This window comes from Procambarus clarkii, chromosome 56 (genome assembly GCF_040958095.1).
Source record: "Procambarus clarkii isolate CNS0578487 chromosome 56, FALCON_Pclarkii_2.0, whole genome shotgun sequence".
In the NCBI taxonomy this organism is placed as follows: domain Eukaryota; kingdom Metazoa; phylum Arthropoda; class Malacostraca; order Decapoda; family Cambaridae; genus Procambarus; species Procambarus clarkii.
Window position 1 is genome coordinate 33271733 of NC_091205.1, and position 20193 is coordinate 33291925.

Below are 20193 nucleotides of genomic sequence, written 5' to 3' on the forward strand. Positions count from 1 at the left end.
CAGCACGCTGGACTTGTGATCCTGTGGTCCTGGGTTCGATCCCAGGCGCCGGCGAGAAACAATGGGCAGAGTTTCTTTCACCCTATGCCCCTGTTACCTAGCAGTAAAATAGGTACCTTGGTGTTAGTCAGCTGTCACGGGCTGCTTCCTGGGGGTGGAGGCCTGGTCGAGGACCGGGCCGCGGGGACACTAAAATGCCCCGAAATCATTTCAAGATATAACCTGTCACTCTAATAGCAGGCCTCAACGCTCAACATCATATAATGCACCAAAGCATTAATCTCCCTAACAATTTAATTAATTTTTTTACCAGATTTTATACCGATATATTCACCCACTGGATCTGTTAGGCCTGATTTTAGCTTTACGAAAAGACTAGGTAATCATCTTCATCACTACATATCACCTGGATCTCTCACAGGACCTGATCACGTTCCAATGACCATATACCACTCTAACAACCCAGTTCACTTTAAAAAAATACCTTATTCTTCATCCAAAAGTGCTAAATGGGATGTATTAAATTAAGCAAATATTATAGTTGTCTACGGTGATACTTAAAGCTGAAAATTCTTGAGTTCCTTATTTGAAATGTTGAAGTGTAATGGTAACTCTTATAACAGTCCATTTCAGCAATTCATATTAATAATAACAGTTAACACAAAATCCTTTAATTAGAATGAAGTAAAATGTAATATTTATGCTACTCGATTCTTCAATATACAATCTTTTATTTACGTGAGATTTCTGCTTTGGATCAATCTTATTCTTGGAACATAAAAATGATATTTGTTTCCCATATGATATCCATCGATCCTGTTGCAGTTCTTTAAGAAGCGTTTGAGACCACTTTATTATAACAAAATACATGAGAATGATCCGCCTGACCACCTGCGTGTATTCCTCTTGGCAGCAGCTTGAGCTTTACATCTGATGCTTGTGTCAGTATACACCAACAGTATGAATCAGTATGGCACACTTGACTTCTCATGGTTATTATCAGGAAGCCTTTTAGGTTTGTAATGCATCCCTCAGTCAATGACACAACAGAGTACTGTACTAACTTAGTTAATATACAGTGTACCATCCTCGATACGTAATATTAAAGAATTACTGAAACACCCAGATGGACAGTTAAGAGTATGTAATCTCTGTGAAGGTCACTTGTACTTGTTGTGTATGTGCAAATGTTTGTGAATAAACTTTATTAATGTATGACTATTAATTTTAATGAGTTAATGTTCATCTCTTCACATTCTCAGTTAAGGATATTTATTTTTTTCAAGAAGTTATGTGTAATGTCTGATAACATTTCCGAATATTTTGTTCAACTTAAATGTAAATAATTTATGTATGATATTAAGTTAGGCATTTTACTGTTGAACATTTGACTGGTGTTTTTCACAGTGGAGGACCTTGGGTCAAGAAGGCTTCAGCGGGAGAGAAGGGAAGGTCTCAACAAACGTTCCAGAGGCGACGACAACTCCGCAAGAGAACCAAGAGAACACAATAAAACACACAAGAAAACTAACAAGAAAATACGTCATAACAGAAATGAGAAGAAAAAGGGCAAGGAAAATCAAGAGAGCAAGAGGAATGGAAGAAAGAAGAACATTGTGGGAGGTGGTAAGATAACCGGAGCTGACCGTCGTAGAACACGAGGTAGAAACCACAAACCTGGAGGAAAAGAAATGACACAGCGTCGCAGAGGACAAGGAAAAGTGGGACAACTTAAGCCAAGTATTAAACATCTACGGAAACAAAACACAAATAAGCTAAACAAAAACATTGAGAAGAGCAAATATCGCAAAAAACATGTGAAAAATATGAACAAATTAATGAAAAAGAAAACAAGCAACACACAAAAAGAAAGAAGGAAAGGACATAAAGCAAATTCAAAGATTAAACGGAAACGTAAACAAATAAATGGTATACGTAAACAAATGCACAAAAACAAAGGAAAGACAATGCGGCAAAGAAAACCAAATAAAGATAAGGAAAACAGGCGAATGAATGAGAGTAAACGTCTCAAAATGCTAAACAAATTGAAGAAAAACAAAGGAATGGAAGACAACAAACGTGGCACAAGACCGAAGAAAGTTAAGGGAATCAAAGGAAAAATACAAATGGAAAATACTAAAGGTAAGAGAGAACGTAGTAAAAATAAACAAATTAAAGGAAATGTGAAAATCAAGAAACAGAAAAGAAAATATGCAAAGAAAAAGGCTAAAGGAAGAAGAAAGGATCAAGACATGAACAAAGTGAACCTACGGAAGAAGATCCTGAGCGATGGAAGGAGGAAAGGTAGGTGTGGGTCTGGTTAACTAGAACCAACAGAGGGAGGAATAGTGACAGACCGCATGCCAAGAAATACTACGGTGAAGTAAGCACACATAAAACATATCTAATAAACACAAACACTTGTTAACCTTTTACCAACTGTTCAGATCTTGAGCAGCTTATGGTCTCTTCGCTTAAAATGTGAGCGTTCATTATCACACCCTCAACATGTTGTCATAACGCAAACTCTGGATTTCCCTCTGGTGACCTGCTATTTTGATGTGGGGATGTGTGCTTACTTCCCTAGATGAAGCTTAATGTGCACATGGAGCTGAGCTTCATCCTTCAGCCTTTTAACCTTCAATATCATTATATACGTGTACCCGGATATATTGGCTTAAGTCGTATCTACATTTGAGTCCGAGTTAAAAGTTTGCCTCCACTATTTCACTCCTCAATTTATTCCTTTTGTTTGACTACTTTGATAAAAAAAAGTTAATTATAGTTCTTGTGGCTTATTCGAATATTTAGTTTGCAAGTGTCCTCCGGTTCGTGGCACACCCATGTTATGGGGGCTAACTATCAATTCCCGAAAGAGCTTTGTATTTCGTGATCATTCTGTAATTCAATGACATGCAATGTATTAAAAATGCTATCTTGAAGCTTAAGCCTCAGCTTCGACACAAGTTTATTAAAAATTTAATATATGATAGGATTTATTCTCCATTCAAGTGCAGTAAAAAATTTAAATGAGCCAACATAGGCTGTTGACTTAATACTATAAACTTGAATGGCCTCACCTGTGTTAAAGAAATTTTATGTTCCCTTCACGGAAGGGAATACCTGTCCTAAACACTTTTAAAGAACCAGCGTTGGTATCTTCTCCTACTAGAAGCTCTTTGTGTAGATTCGAAAGAAAAAGGCGTGACCTTAAGTCTTGAAATGTAATATTTAAAAAAAAAATTAATATCACAGTAGTGACAAGTGATTAATAGGATCAACAGCTACTCGTCAATAGGTTAAAATTAGATCTAAAACGAAAAAAAAATATTATACTTGATTATTTTTGTGTTTTTGACAAATTTCTTTGTCCAACATATTTATGGTCAAGATCAGTAGTGTTTCAAAAACTATCAAGATAAAAATAAATGAAACTGCAGAAGGCCCGTGGTCCTACACGAGGCAGCTATTTATATCATTCCAAACTTATTGATATGTTTGTATAACTTATACTTGAAACAATCCATCTATCCCAATAATTTGTTCCCAGAAATCAACAATCCAAACTTATCCAATTTTAGCCATTATTTCGTATTCTATTTTGTATTGATAAATACAATGTTTGATGTCATTATTTTAAGGCATATATAATGCATCCAAAATTATAAGGGATTGCAAGAGACATAAAGGCTTATTGGAGAAATACTTAGGCGTTTAACGGAAAGAGACTTAAAGGCTTAACATAGAGATACTTAGATACAAGTTAACCATAGGGGGATGTGGGTGTGAACCAAGATGGACATATGTTTGTGTCACAGCCCTGCATCCTCGTTCATCCAGATATATAATATTATCCCGTTTTAAAGGAAAGCAGACTGGCCAGAGACTATTTAACCAATACAAGTTGGTTTTCTCTGCTTGGTACTACCCAACCACTTAGACTGGACGATAGAGCGACGATCTCACTTCATGGAGGTTTCAGTCCCCGACCGTCTAAGTGGTTGGGCACCATTCCTTCCCCTCCCTCGCCCCATCCCAAATATTTATCCTGATCCATTCCCAGTGTTATATAGTCTTAATGGCTTAGTGCTTTGTTCTAATAATTCCGTCCCTCAACTTGGTACTAGGCTGTGGTAAGGTTTCCATTGATGTAATTGCTCCCTCCATGGTGCTCAGCTTGCCTGTTTTATCGGCTTTCTCAGTTTGGATCGTACAAGTCATATTGGCTGGCTAATATCTTGCTGAAAATACAGTTGTATATATTGTGTACAAAAGTATTACAATGTGTAAAGCCTGGGGGTTGAAATTTACGACGAAAACATTGGAAGTAGACAAAAACACTGGCATAGTTAAAGGTGTAGAATAACTTTTATATTCTGAGATTATATAATAACCGAGGTTTTGTCTCCAGCTTCCAAGGACACTCTGGGAAGACCAACCTTGGGTGAAGGACATCGTTTTAGACAGAATGTGAAGTCATATGGACTTGTCGATGACAAAAGAAGTAAGTATCTCCTTGTTTATATGTCCATTTCACCCTGACAACGTTACTGTGACTCGTAACGAGCATTACCATGACCACATTGTGACTGTTGTGTGTTACCATGACCACATTGTGACTGTGTTGTGTGTTACCATGACCACATTGTGACTGTTGTGTGTTACTATGACCACATTGTGACTGTTGTGTGTTACTATGACCACATTGTGACTGTGTTGTGTGTGTTACCATGACCACATTGTGACTGTGTTGTGTGTTACCATGACCACATTGTGACTGTTGTGTGTTACCATGACCACAATGTGACTGTGTTGTGTTTTACCATGACCACATTGTGACTGTTGTGTGTTACTATGACCACATTGTGACTGTGTTGTGTGTTACCATGACCACATTGTGACTGTTGTGTGTTATTATGACCACATTGTGACTGTGTTGTGTGTTACCATGACCACATTGTGACTGTGTTGTGTGTTACCATGACCACATTGTGACTGTTGTGTGTTACTATGACCACATTGTGACTGTGTTGTGTGTGTTACCATGACCACATTGTGACTGTGTTGTGTGTTACCATGACCACATTGTGACTGTGTTGTGTGTTACCATGACCACATTGTGACTGTTGTGTGTTACTATGACCACATTGTGACTGTTGTGTGTTACTATGACCACATTGTGACTGTGTTGTGTGTTACTATGACCACATTGTGACTGTTGTGTGTTACCATGACCACATTGTGACTGTTGTGTGTTACCATGACCACATTGTGACTGTTGTGTGTTACCAGGACCACATTGTGACTGTTGTGTGTTACCATGACCACATTGTGACTGTTGTGTGTTACCAGTACCACATTGTGACTGTTGTGTGTTACCATGACCACATTGTGACTGTTGTGTGTTACCATGACCACATTGTGACTGTTGTGTGTTACCATGACCACATTGTGACTGTTGTGTGTTACCATGACCACATTGTGACTGTTGTGTGTTACCATGACCACATTGTGACTGTTGTGTGTTACCATGACCACATTGTGACTGTTGTGTGTTACCATGACCACATTGTGACTGTGTTGTGTGTTACCATGAGCACATTGTGACTGTTGTGTGTTACCATGACCACATTGTGACTGTGTTGTGTGTTACCATGACCACATTGTGACTGTGTTGTGTGTTACCATGACCACATTGTGACTGTTGTGTGTTACCATGACCACATTGTGACTGTGTTGTGTGTTACCATGACCACATTGTGACTGTTGTGTGTTACCATGACCACATTGTGACTGTTGTGTGTTACCATGACCACATTGTGACTGTTGTGTGTTACTATGACCACATTGTGACTGTTGTGTGTTACCATGACCACATTGTGACTGTTGTGTGTTACCATGACCACATTGTGACTGTTGTGTGTTACTATGACCACATTGTGACTGTTGTGTGTTACCATGACCACATTGTGACTGTTGTGTGTTACCATGACCACATTGTGACTGTGTTGTGTGTTACCATGACCACATTGTGACTGTTGTGTGTTACCATGACCACATTGTGACTGTGTTGTGTGTTACCATGACCACATTGTGACTGTGTTGTGTGTTACCATGACCACATTGTGACTGTTGTGTGTTACCATGACCACATTGTGACTGTTGTGTGTTACCATGACCACATTGTGACTGTTGTGTGTTACCATGACCACATTGTGACTGTTGTGTGTTACCATGACCACATTGTGACCGTGTTGTGTGTTACCATGACCACATTGTGACTGTTGTGTGTTACCATGACCACATTGTGACTGTTGTGTGTTACCATGACCACATTGTGACTGTTGTGTGTTACCATGACCACATTGTGACTGTGTTGTGTGTGTTACCATGACCACATTGTGACTGTTGTGTGTTACCATGACCACATTGTGACTGTGTTGTGTGTTACCATGACCACATTGTGACTGTTGTGTGTTACCATGACCACATTGTGACTGTTGTGTGTTACCATGACCACATTGTGACGCTCCAACCCAACTAAGAGTCTCCTCACCCACCAAGAAAAAAGTCGGGAAAATCAGCACTGTAAAAACTAACATGGACTCAATGATTCCACTATAACGGAATAATGAACAATCTCAAGATTATGCAATGGAATATTCAAGGATTCAAAAACAAAGCGAAAACACTCAGAGCAGTGCTTTTCAAGGACAACACTGGTATTGTTCTACTTCAAGAAACACTCACCAGGACTGAAAGAAATATCAATATCCTAGGTTATCAAGGTTTCCACTGCCCTATGGCACAAGGTCACACCAGAGGCAATTCAATTCAAGTAAGAAATCATATCAATGCCACGGCAGTCACAGACCTGCCTAAATGTGGCGAGAACGTCGAAATTATGGGAGTTAATTCACTATGAGGAACTCAATGCTGTCCATCTTCAATGTATACAGGAGCCATAGAGAACACGACATGGATCTCTCAGCAATCTTTGAAATAGCAGTCACTACACCTACTATCATCTCTGGCGACTTCAACGCTCATAGTGAATTACTACTTGATTCACCAAGAACCGACGCCAACGGAAGACATATTGAACACCTTTTTTATGAAGTGCCTGAAATCAGGTTGCTTAATTCGACGGAACCAACCCACACTGGTGGGGGAAAGCTGGCTCTCACGTTTGTTACTACCAGTATTTATGAGTTGTGTCATTTGTCAGTTGATCATGTTCTGACCAGTGACCACTTTGCTACAAAAACAGTTATTAATATATAGCACTACCTCCCAGACCTCCAGCTCCCGAGCCCGGATGGGACTTTATCAAAGCAGATTGGACGAAGTTTCAGGAATCTCTCGAAACTTGGCACCAAAACTACACTCCTCCTGACAACACCGAAGAAGTGGAAAAAGATTTAGTAAATGCAATGCATAGAGCAGCAAATTACGCCATCTCCAAGAGGAAAACAATTACCCAACAACGTAAGGACCATTGGTATTACTGTGACAGGATCAAAGAACTACATAACAGACTAAATGGTGCACGAAAGAATTTTAGAAGAGATAGAACCGAAGCTAATCTGGGACTTCTTAGAGCTGTCCGAGATCATGTGCACGAAGAAACAGCAAAAATCAGAGAGGGGAATTGGCTCGAGTGGTGTGCCAAGCTAAATCAGCATACATCCTTGGGTGACATCTAGAGGCAGATCAACAAGGCCAAAGGAAAATCGCCTTATGCTCCTCCGCATTATGTTCATCCAGAACATGAAGCAGAAAGGTTAGCAAATCTATTTGCTTCAAGAGCTAGTTCCACTCAACTTCCTCAAGCAACTCTGACTCACCAACAAAGACTTAAAGCAGCAAGATGGAAAAAACCCCACCGCCGGCACTTGCGTTGCTTCTGGGAGTATGGGTTCGAGTCACTTCTGGGGTGTGAGTTTTCAGTTGCATATTGTCCTGGGGACCATTCAGGCTTGTTCGCATTTGTGTTCCTCACGTGTGCCCTAAAGAATGATGTGATTTGGTAAAATGCTATGCCCAAGATTACTATCCGAGTGCCGGCGGTGGGGTGGTTCAAATAGCCTCGGCTATCACCTCATTATGTCCGGTCGTGATGGTCAAGTGGATTAAGGCGTCTTGTACATACCAGTTGCGTTGCTTCTGGGAGTATGGGTTCGAGTCACTTCTGGGGTGTGAGTTTTCAGTTGCATATTGTCCTGGGGACCATCCAGGCTTGTTCGCATTTGTGTTCCTCACGTGTGCCCCAAAGAATGAGGTGATTTGGTAAAATGCTATGCCCAAGATTACTATCCGAGTGCCGGCGGTGGGGTGGTTCAAATAGCCTCGGCTATCACCTCATTATGTCCGGTCATGATGGTCAAGTGGATTAGGGCGTCTTGTACATACCAGTTGCATTGCTTCTGGGAGTATGGGTTCGAGTCACTTCTGGGAAGTGAGTTTTCAGTTGCATATTGTCCTGGGGACCATTCAGGCTTGTTCGCATGTGTGTTCCTCACGTGTGCCCCAAAGAATGAGGTGATTTGGTAAAATGCTATGCCCAATATTACTATCCGAGTGCCGGCGGTGGGGTGGTTCAAATAGCCTCGGCTATCACCTCATTATGTCCGGTCGTGATGGTCAAGTGGATTAAGGCGTCTTGTACATACCAGTTGCGTTGCTTCTGGGAGTATGGGTTCGAGTCACTTCTGGGGTGTGAGTTTTCAGTTGCATATTGTCCTGGGGACCATTCAGGCTTGTTCGCATTTGTGTTCCTCACGTGTGCCCCAAAGAATGAGGTGATTTGGTAAAATGCTATGCCCAAGATTACTATCCGAGTGCCGCGGTGGGGTGGTTCAAATAGCCTCGGCTATCACCTCATTTTGTCCGGTCGTGATGGTCAAGTGGATTAAGGCGTCTTGTACATACCAGTTGCGTGGCTTCTGGGAGTATGGGTTCGAGTCACTTCTGGGGTGTGAGTTTTCAGTTGCATATTGTCCTGGGGACCATTCAGGCTTGTTCGCATTTGTGTTCCTCACGTGTGCCCCAAAGAATGAGGTGATTTGGTAAAATGCTATGCCCACGATTACTATCCGAGTGCCGGCGGTGGGGTGGTTCAAATAGCCTCGGCTATCACCTCATTATGTCCGGTCGTGATGGTCAAGTGGATTAAGGCGTCTTGTACATACCAGTTGCGTTGCTTCTGGGAGTATGGGTTCGAGTCACTTCTGGGGTGTGAGTTTTCAGTTGCATATTGTCCTGGGGACCATCCAGGCTTGTTCGCATTTGTGTTCCTCACGTGTGCCCCAAAGAATGAGGTGATTTGGTAAAATGCTATGCCCAAGATTACTATCCGAGTGCCGGCGGTGGGGTGGTTCAAATAGCCTCGGCTATCACCTCATTATGTCCGGTCATGATGGTCAAGTGGATTAGGGCGTCTTGTACATACCAGTTGCATTGCTTCTGGGAGTATGGGTTCGAGTCACTTCTGGGAAGTGAGTTTTCAGTTGCATATTGTCCTGGGGACCATTCAGGCTTGTTCGCATGTGTGTTCCTCACGTGTGCCCCAAAGAATGAGGTGATTTGGTAAAATGCTATGCCCAATATTACTATCCGAGTGCCGGCGGTGGGGTGGTTCAAATAGCCTCGGCTATCACCTCATTATGTCCGGTCGTGATGGTCAAGTGGATTAAGGCGTCTTGTACATACCAGTTGCGTTGCTTCTGGGAGTATGGGTTCGAGTCACTTCTGGGGTGTGAGTTTTCAGTTGCATATTGTCCTGGGGACCATTCAGGCTTGTTCGCATTTGTGTTCCTCACGTGTGCCCCAAAGAATGAGGTGATTTGGTAAAATGCTATGCCCAAGATTACTATCCGAGTGCCGCGGTGGGGTGGTTCAAATAGCCTCGGCTATCACCTCATTTTGTCCGGTCGTGATGGTCAAGTGGATTAAGGCGTCTTGTACATACCAGTTGCGTGGCTTCTGGGAGTATGGGTTCGAGTCACTTCTGGGGTGTGAGTTTTCAGTTGCATATTGTCCTGGGGACCATTCAGGCTTGTTCGCATTTGTGTTCCTCACGTGTGCCCCAAAGAATGAGGTGATTTGGTAAAATGCTATGCCCACGATTACTATCCGAGTGCCGGCGGTGGGGTGGTTCAAATAGCCTCGGCTATCACCTCATTATGTCCGGTCGTGATGGTCAAGTGGATTAAGGTGTCTTGTACATACCAGTTGCGTTGCTTCTGGAAGTATGGGTTCGAGTCACTACTGGGGTGTGAGTTTTCAGTTGCATATTGTCCTGGGGACCATTCAGGCTTGTTCGCATTTGTGTTCCTCACGTGTGCCCCAAAGAATGAGGTGATTTGGTAAAATGCTATGCCCAAGATTACTATCCGAGTGCCGGCGGTGGAGTGGTTCAAATAGCCTCGGCTATCACCTCATTATGTCCGGTCATGATGGTCAAGTGGATTAGGGCGTCTTGTACATACCAGTTGCGTTGCTTCTGGGAGTATGGGTTCGAGTCACTTCTGGGGTGTGAGTTTTCAGTTGCATATTGTCCTGGGGACCATTCAGGCTTGTTCGCATTTGTGTTCCTCACGTGTGCCCCAAAGAATGAGGTGATTTGGTAAAATGCTATGCCCAAGATTACTATCCGAGTGCCGCGGTGGGGTGGTTCAAATAGCCTCGGCTATCACCTCATTTTGTCCGGTCGTGATGGTCAAGTGGATTAAGGCGTCTTGTACATACCAGTTGCGTGGCTTCTGGGAGTATGGGTTCGAGTCACTTCTGGGGTGTGAGTTTTCAGTTGCATATTGTCCTGGGGACCATTCAGGCTTGTTCGCATTTGTGTTCCTCACGTGTGCCCCAAAGAATGAGGTGATTTGGTAAAATGCTATGCCCACGATTACTATCCGAGTGCCGGCGGTGGGGTGGTTCAAATAGCCTCGGCTATCACCTCATTATGTCCGGTCGTGATGGTCAAGTGGATTAAGGTGTCTTGTACATACCAGTTGCGTTGCTTCTGGAAGTATGGGTTCGAGTCACTTCTGGGGTGTGAGTTTTCAGTTGCATATTGTCCTGGGGACCATTCAGGCTTGTTCGCATTTGTGTTCCTCACGTGTGCCCCAAAGAATGAGGTGATTTGGTAAAATGCTATGCCCAAGATTACTATCCGAGTGCCGGCGGTGGAGTGGTTCAAATAGCCTCGGCTATCACCTCATTTTGTCCGGTCGTGATGGTCAAGTGGATTAAGGCGTCTTGTACATACCAGTTGCGTGGCTTCTGGGAGTATGGGTTCGAGTCACTTCTGGGGTGTGAGTTTTCAGTTGCATATTGTCCTGGGGACCATTCAGGCTTGTTCGCATTTGTGTTCCTCACGTGTGCCCCAAAGAATGAGGTGATTTGGTAAAATGCTATGCCCAAGATTACTATCCGAGTGCCGGCGGTGGGGTGGTTCAAATAGCCTCGGCTATCACCTCATTATGTCCGGTCGTGATGGTCAAGTGGATTAAGGCGTCTTGTACATACCAGTTGCGTTGCTTCTGGAAGTATGGGTTCGAGTCACTTCTGGGGTGTGAGTTTTCAGTTGCATATTGTCCTGGGGACCATTCAGGCTTGTTCGCATTTGTGTTCCTCACGTGTGCCCCAAAGAATGAGGTGATTTGGTAAAATGCTATTCCCAAGATTACTATCCGAGTGCCGGCGGTGGGATGGTTCAAATAGCCTCGGCTATCACCTCATTATATCCGGTCGTGATGGTCAAGTGGATTAAGGCGTCTTGTACATACCAGTTGCGTTGCTTCTGGGAGTATGGGTTCGAGTCACTTCTGGGGTGAGTTTCCAGTTATATATATATATATATATATATATATATATATATATATATATATATATATATATATATATATATATATATATATATATATATTAATAATAAGCTTTAACAGGGTGTAAAATCACGAGAAGGTGCAAGAAACACGGTGGCAGATGTGATGAACGGTGCTCAGCAGGGGAACGTGAGGTCAAGAAGGGTTGTGAGGGCTCCTCCAGCTGCAGATGCTGTGCCCCGCACAAGACCAGTGAGTGTACTGCGCATGCTTTCTTCATCCTTAACATTATAGTATGGATATTACTTTATATTAGTTGGTGTTTTTCAACCTTTTTGTGGAGTATAAATGTTAAGTTAATGTGATACGCCAAACTGACGAGCTCAAACTGACTTGATTTGTCATCTGATGGCAGTTTGCATCATTCTATTCTTTTAACACATCACCAGTGATTTACATTATATGATATTTTTTTATATATCATTACACTTTTTACAGTATTTTATTTGTTTTATGTTTAATTATACAAAAACTTTCAACATACAGTCTGTCAAACAATATTTTTATAGCGCATTCAATATATGTTATAATATTGCAAGGGTAATATGTGCATGTAGAATTTGTGTTTGTTATGTCCTTTAATTATGCTCAGTGTTGCATGAAACTGATGATGTTGTCGGCGAAGTCAGTTGATCAGGTTGTGTAGCCAAATTAGTTCTTATGTGCAGCAAGTCTCTGTATTTGTACACTAAACTCTTAATTAATGCTCGCTTGCCAATATTTTTTTATTATTTTTAAGTTAAAGTTTAAAGCAAATTAAATATTTATTATAATGCGACTTTATTAAAAATATGCGGAAACATTCTTGTCTGCTTGTATTAACAATTTGTTAAAATAAAATATGAAACTCTTTGTGTCTACGATGCAAGTTAATTAGAAAAATAAGAACGGATGGAACTACAGTTCTATCAGTCTTTAGCAAATGAATAATCACTAGTAAAGCCTTGTTGATGTTGAAGCAGATATTACTCGACTGCTACATGACTACTGTCGTACAATAGATATGTACAGAACTTTTAAAGCATCATTGCAATACTGTATTTATAATATGACACCATATTCGTTGTCATCTTAAACATACTTTTTGGCAAATGCTGTTGATTTTCCTTGAGTACGAGTACATGAGATGTGCACTAATCTCTGGTAAGTCAGTGCAATTTAAGTTGACTTCATAGGACGACAAATGTTTGCAATAACTGAAATATATTCTTGCAGAGTGCAAAACCAAGAAAAAGTGCAAGAAACAGAAGGGAACCTGCAAGTCTAAGTGTGGCCGAGAAGAGCGAGAGATTAAGAAGGGCTGCAGTGGTAGCAAATGTCGGTGTTGTGCCGCCCATCATAACAGTACGTGTTGACTGGCTCATCGTATATTAGTTGTCACCTCATGTGCCACAATTATAAACATATTATTATTAAATATTATTCGTATTTTACAATAAATACAATATCTAGTGTTTATTACCAAGCCGCAAGAAACGCTATTAATAATAATAATTAAAACATTGGAATATGAACTTGGCAATAGTTGATCATATAGCAACGATGTGTATCTGGGCTAGTTGGTAATTTATAAGTCAGTATATGTATGTTATCGATGTGTAGATCCTAAGATGGTGAACTACACATCGTTCGGTAGTTCATTCTAAAGAACTATTTGAATCACAGTACATACTTATATGCTCTAACCATCTTAACAATCGCGATCTGACGTAGCTTTGCCCATGTTGGTCATTCCTACTCCTTATATTATTCTTACCTTCCCTCCAATTCTTACCTTTTTTTCTTACACTCATCAAATTTGTCATTGATCATATACATCCATCATATTCATACATTCATCATATTCTTACCTTATTCTTACATTATTCTTGTCATACCTTCTTCTTACATTTATCTTATTCTTACCTTTCTCCTACCTGCTCCTAACCTCACTCTCACCTTATATTTACCTGTTCCTTCCTCTCTTCTTTCAAGTATCTAGCAGTTGGACACCTTTATAAGCACTGTCAAGCAGTGTCCTCCCACGCGATTGCTGCCACATAGTAAGGACTGATTATCAAAATGGGAGCATAGCACGTAGTATATCCTTTCACTACTAAAGATCACATTCACTCCAAATAAATCTACCACATACGGGGTATTCATGCCCGTGCCACCTCTTGGGTAGCTTAATCTTCATCGATCATCACCGAAACGTCGTCGTTGCTTCACTTTCCTGATGTGTGGGTTGATCATCATAGTAGTTGTATAGTTGAAGGTTAACATCTTAGAAACTACCAAACTAACTACACATTATTAACATATTTGGAACTTATTAACATCTTTAGAACTAGCTACGTATTATTAAGATCTTCGAAACTACCAAAGAAAAGTAAACATTATTAACATCTTTGGAAGTACCAAGCAAGCTACATATTTTCTACATCTTTGGAACTACCAAGCAAGCTACACACTATTATTAATGTGTAGCTAGCATGATATCTCCAAAGATGTTAATAATTTACTTGCTTGGTAGTTCCAAAGATGTACAAAATATGTAGCTTACTTGGTACTTCCAAAAATGTTAATAATGTTTACCTTTCTTTGGTAGTTTCGAAGATCTTAATAATACGTAGCTAGTTCTAAAGATGTTAATAAGTTCGAAAGATGTTAATAATGTGTAGTTAGTTTGGTAGTTTCAAAGATGTTAATAATGTGTAGCTAGCATGATAGCTCCAAAGATGTTAATAATGTGTAGCTTGCTTGGTAGTTCGAAAGATAATAACAAGGTGTAGCTAGCTTGGTAGTTTTTTATTATTATGTAATATATAATACAATATATATAATACAATATATATTATACAATATATATAATGTAATGTTATATAATACTATTTTTTATTATTATTTTTTATTATTATAAGCTGCACATTATTAACATCCAAAGATGTTAATAATGAGGAGCTTGGTTGGTAGTTCCAAAGATGTTACTAATGTGTAGCTAGCCTGAAAGTTTCAAAGATATTAAAATGTGTAGTTAACTTAGTAGTTCCAAAGATGTTAATAATGTGTAGCTAGCATGGTAGTTTCAAAGAAGGTGTATGTTAATAATGTGTAGCTACCTAGATAGTTCCAAAGATGTTAATACTGTGTAGCTGGCTTGGTAGTTCCAAAGAAGGTTAAGTGTATAATTAGCCTGGTAGTTCCAAAGAAGCTGAATGTTTGCAATGCTGTTCAAAAGCAGGTGAATGTTAGCAATGTGTAGTTAGCTTGGTAGTTCAAAAGAAGTTCAGTTAATGTGTATGGTAATTCTGCGCAAGTACAAGATTTTCGAAAAGCAGAGTTCAATTATCTAAGAAATGTTTTGGGTGAAATAATTGGAACGTCCTGGGCATAAGCGTGTGGGTTGTTCTTGGAGCGAGACGTAAACCCAGCGATGGGTGATGTAAAAAGGGATTTCGATGTGGATTGAAAATTTAGCTTATTTTAAAAATATTCTAAGCATAGCATAGGAACGTAGTTTACCATACAAATTGAATAGATAGAATAATAATGACCCAAAATGGATAACAAAGGACCTGAAGGACCTTATAGGTAGAAAGAGAGCTTGGTACAAAAGAATTAAGAATGAGGAAGTCAGATTGGGACAAGAATTCGTCCAACTTGTTAGAAATGTTAAAAAAGAGATAAGGAGGGCAAAAGGAAACTATGAAGTTCACTTCGCAGGGCAAGCAAAGACAAATCCTAAAGTTTTGTTTTTCAGTTATATCGAACAAAGATTAGAGAAAGGACAGGTCCATTAAAAACTGAGACAGGTTAGATAACTGATAATGACAGAGAGATGTGCAGTATTTTAAATAAATATTTTATCTCGGTATTTACTAAAGAAGAACTGAACATTATACCTTGAGCCAAACAAGTCTATGTAGGTGGGGAAGAGGACAGGTTGACTAGTTTAGTAGTTACCAGGGAGGATGTTATTAAACAAATAGTGAAACTCAAGCCAAACAAATCCCCAGGGCCTGACGAAGTGTTTGCCAGGATGCTTAAGGAATGCAAAGAGGAGCTTTGCTAGCCATTGTCTACCATATATATAATAAATCATTAGAGTCAGGCAGAGTGCCAGAGTCGTGGAAGGTTGCTAATGTTGCACCTATTTTCAAGATAGTTGATAGATTATTTGCATCAAACGATCAGCTAATTACCTTTAGGTCTATTTAGAATTTAAAAACCAAAAAATCTATTAATAATTTAAAGCCAAAAAATCTATTAAGAATTTAAAATAAAAAATTCAATGCACAAATGTTCGTAATAAGGCAAATTGGACACTTGGATGTATTATTCGAAGCATTACTTATAAGACACCTGGTGTTGTTCTTCAGCTATATCTTGCTCTTGTTAGGCCCCATTTAGATTATGCAGTTCAGTTTTAGTCATCGTACTATAGAATGGATATAAATTCACTAGAACCCGTCCACCGTAGGATGACAAACTTAATTCCGCATATTAGAAACCTATCACATGAAGAAAGATTGACAAAGCTTAATAAATTACATTCGCTGGAAAGGCGAAGAGTTACTGGTGACATGATAGAGGTGTACAAGTGGATGAATGGATATAACAAAGGGGATATTAAGGGCTGATTAAAAGTATCAACACAAGACAGAACACGAAACAATGGGTATAAATTGGATAAGTTTAGATTTAGGAAAGAACTGAGTAAATACTGGTTCGGTAACAGGGTTGTAGACTTGTGGAACCAATTACCACGTAACGTGGTGGAAATGGGGTCCCTTGATTGTATCACACGTGGGTTGGACACGTATATGTGTGGGATTGGTCGGTTATAAATAGGAGCTACCTCGTATGGGCCAATATGCTGTCTGTAGTTACCATTATTCTTATAACACACAGAAATCACAATAGCATGATGCATCAATTAACATATCCACAAGGAGCGTGATGCGGGTTCCAACCTTGCCTTGGGGAATTGTGTAAAACCCTGGTTTGTGTCTCGGAGAGACTGCAGGATCCGTGTGGGACCAGTTGCACTCCCGGTTGCAATTCCTTTACCATGTCATGGAACAGCAGATTAAGACCCGTCTGGGATCCTCTCGGACGTAGGTTCGAACCTTCATCACGGCCCTTGTGGATTTGTTCATTTGATGCATCACGCTATTGGGATTTCTGTGTGTAATGAAGGGCAAAGAGGTAGAACTTCTTGTTGACAGAGCCCTGGTGCATGGAGAAAATTTTGTAAAAACCGGGTTTGTGTCTCGGAGAGACTGCAGGACCCGTGCGAGGGCAGTTACATTCCTGGTTGTAATTCTTTTACCATGTCGATTAATCGCGATATACAGTCGATTAAGGAGCGTCTGGGATCCTCTAGGAAGTATCTTCGAACCCTCAGCACGACCCTTGTGGATCTGTTCATATGTTCTTATGTGGTGGAAGTTGGGTCCCTTGATTGTTCCAGGCCTGAGTTTGACATGTACATGATTGGGATTGGGTCGGTATAAATAGGAGCTGCCTCCTATGGGCCAAGAGGCCTTCTACAGTTATTTATTCTGATGTCCTTATGTTCTTATAGTTTACTGGGTATTTGCATCTGGGTTGCTGGGACACCTAATCATGCACAGGATACATGTATTAGCTTATTCTGCATTAGGCTTACCTCTCTTGTACTCTGCTTCAAAAGTTGCTAGTTTATAGGATCAATTCTAATTAATAAAAATTAATAATTTTCACAATGATAATTGCATAAAATGAAAGTAAATTTTTCGATCATTTTGTTGTAAATTTCGATATCTGAAAGGTTTTGACGATTGAACAGAGTGTAGACGGTCTGAGCGGTGTGAGGAGAGCCTGGGAGTGTGCAAGTCTGCGTGTAAGGGAGAGGAGCGTGAGGTGTCTGGAGGCTGTGGTGGCCGGGGCTGCAGGTGCTGCACCAGACACCATCCGACCTGTCCTCACACCGCTGCCTGTCCCGGCATCTGTACACATAAGACGGACTGTCGTGTACCTCTCACCTACTACCATTGCTCCGGAGACGATTGTATCTGCTGTCAAAGTAAGTATCCAACAAACACAAGTTTAATTGTATTCTAATGTTACACACCCAAGAACTGTGTGGCTCACTGAAAACACTGTTTAATAATGGACAAATTGCAAATAACTATTTACAGACAGGCCTAACTAAAGAAAAATATCAGGTTAAGTATTTACTTAAAACGACCTGACAATCATACACTAACTTGACTAACGAGCAGATAGTCATATATATATATATATATATATATATATATATATATATATATATATATATATATATATATATATATATATATATATATATATATATATATATATATATATTTGCCTAATAAGCCAAGTTTTTCTGAATTAATATATTTACTATAATTTTTTTCTTATGAAATGATAAAGCAACCCTTTTCTCTATGTATGAGGTCATTTTTTTTTTATTGGAGTTAAAATTAACGTAGAGATATGACCGAACCTAACCAACCCTACCTAACCTAACCTAACCTATATTTATAGGTAAGGTTAGGTTAGGTAGCCAAAAAAAGCTAGGTTAGGTTAGGTTAGGTAGGTTAGGTAGACGAAAAAACATTAATTCATGAAAACTTGGCTTATTAGGCAAATCGGGCCTTGAATAGTAGGCTGAGAAGTGTGTTCTGGCTGTTAGGTACGACATATATATATATATATATATATATATATATATATATATATATATATATATATATATATATATATATATATATATATATATATATATATATATATATATATATATATATATATGTCGTACCTAGTAGCCAGAACGCACTTCTTAGCCTACTATGCAAGGCCCGATTTGCCTAATAAGCCAAGTTTTCCTGAATTAATATATTGTCTCTAATTTTGTTTCTTATGAAATGATAAAGCTACACATTTCATTATGTATGAGGTCAAATTTTTTTTATTGGAGTTAAAATTAATGTAGATATATGACCAAACCTAACCAACCCTACCTAACCTAACCTAACCTATCTCTATAGGTTAGGTTAGGCTAGGTTGCCGAAAAAGTTAGGTTAGGTTAGGTTAGGTAGGTTAGGTAGTCGAAAAAACATTAATTCATGAAAAATTGGCTTATTAGGCAAATCGGGCCTTGCATAGTAGGCTGAGAAGTGCGTTCTGGCTACTAGGTACGACATATATATATATATATATATATATATATATATATATATATATATATATATATATATATATATATATATATATATATATATATATATATATATATATATATAAGCCAAGTTTTCCTGAATTAATATATATTCTCTAATTTTTTTCTTTAGAAGTGATAAAGCTAACCATTTCATTATGTATGACGTAATTTTTTTTATTGGAGTTAAAATTGACGTAGATATATGACCGAACCTAACCAACCCTACCTAACCTAACCTAACCTATCTTTATAGGTTAGGTTGGGTTAGGTAGCAGAAAAAGTTAGGTTAGGTTAGGTTAGGTAGGTTAGGTAGTCGAAAAAACATTAATTCATGAAAACTTGGCTTATTAGGCAAATCGGGCCTTGCATAGTAGGCTGAAAAGTGCGTTCTGGCTACTAGGTACGACATATATATATATATGTATATATATATATATATATATATATATATATATATATATATATATATATATATATATATATATATATATATATATATATATATATATATATATATATATATATATATATATATATATATATATATATATATATATATATATATATATATATATATATATATGTCGTACCTAGTAGCCAGAACTCACTTCTGAGCCTACTAGGCAAGGCCCGATTTGCCTAATAAGCCAAGTTTTCATGAATTAATTGCTTTTCGACTACCTAACCTACCTAACCTAACCTAACCGAACTTTTTCGGCTACCTAACCAAACCTAACCTATAAAGATAGGTTAGGTTAGGTTAGGTAGGGTTGGTTAGGTTCGGTCATATATCTACGTTAATTTTAACTCCAATAAAAAAATTGACCTCTTACATAATGATATGGGTTGCTTTATTATTTCATAAGAAAAAAATTAGAGAAAATATATTAATTCATGAAAACTTGGCTTATTAGGCAAATCGGGCCTTGCATTGTAGGCTTAAAAGTGAGTTCTGGCTACTAGGTACGACATATATATATATATATATATATGACAATGTCAGACCACGGAGGAAAAATGAAACAGGAAATTTCCTTAAGTACTTTCGTATATTAAATACATCTTCAGAAGGTGAAGACATTGTCAATGTAA

General features: G+C 39.0%; 1 protein-coding gene across 1 annotated transcript; it reads left to right on the plus strand.

The window, feature by feature from the left end:
* Positions 1–960: 960 nt before the first annotated feature.
* LOC123770918 (splicing regulatory glutamine/lysine-rich protein 1) lies at positions 961–20193 on the plus strand. Its single transcript, XM_069306142.1, has 7 exons — positions 961–1015; positions 1408–2304; positions 4412–4504; positions 12481–12512; positions 13104–13232; positions 17701–17937; positions 20170–20193. Exons 1-7 carry the CDS (start codon positions 961–963, stop codon positions 20191–20193), a joined length of 1467 nt encoding a protein of 488 aa, XP_069162243.1.

Bases quoted from the DNA above. Each gene is read 5' to 3' on its own strand.
- LOC123770918 (XM_069306142.1), top strand. From the start codon at position 961: ATGAATCAGTATGGCACACTTGACTTCTCATGGTTATTATCAGGAAGC. The intron at 4,505-12,480 runs GTAAGTATCTCC...AATTATGCTCAG, and splicing joins ACTTGTCGATGACAAAAGAA to TGTTGCATGAAACTGATGAT. The intron at 12,513-13,103 runs GTCAGTTGATCA...ATATTCTTGCAG, and splicing joins CTGATGATGTTGTCGGCGAA to AGTGCAAAACCAAGAAAAAG.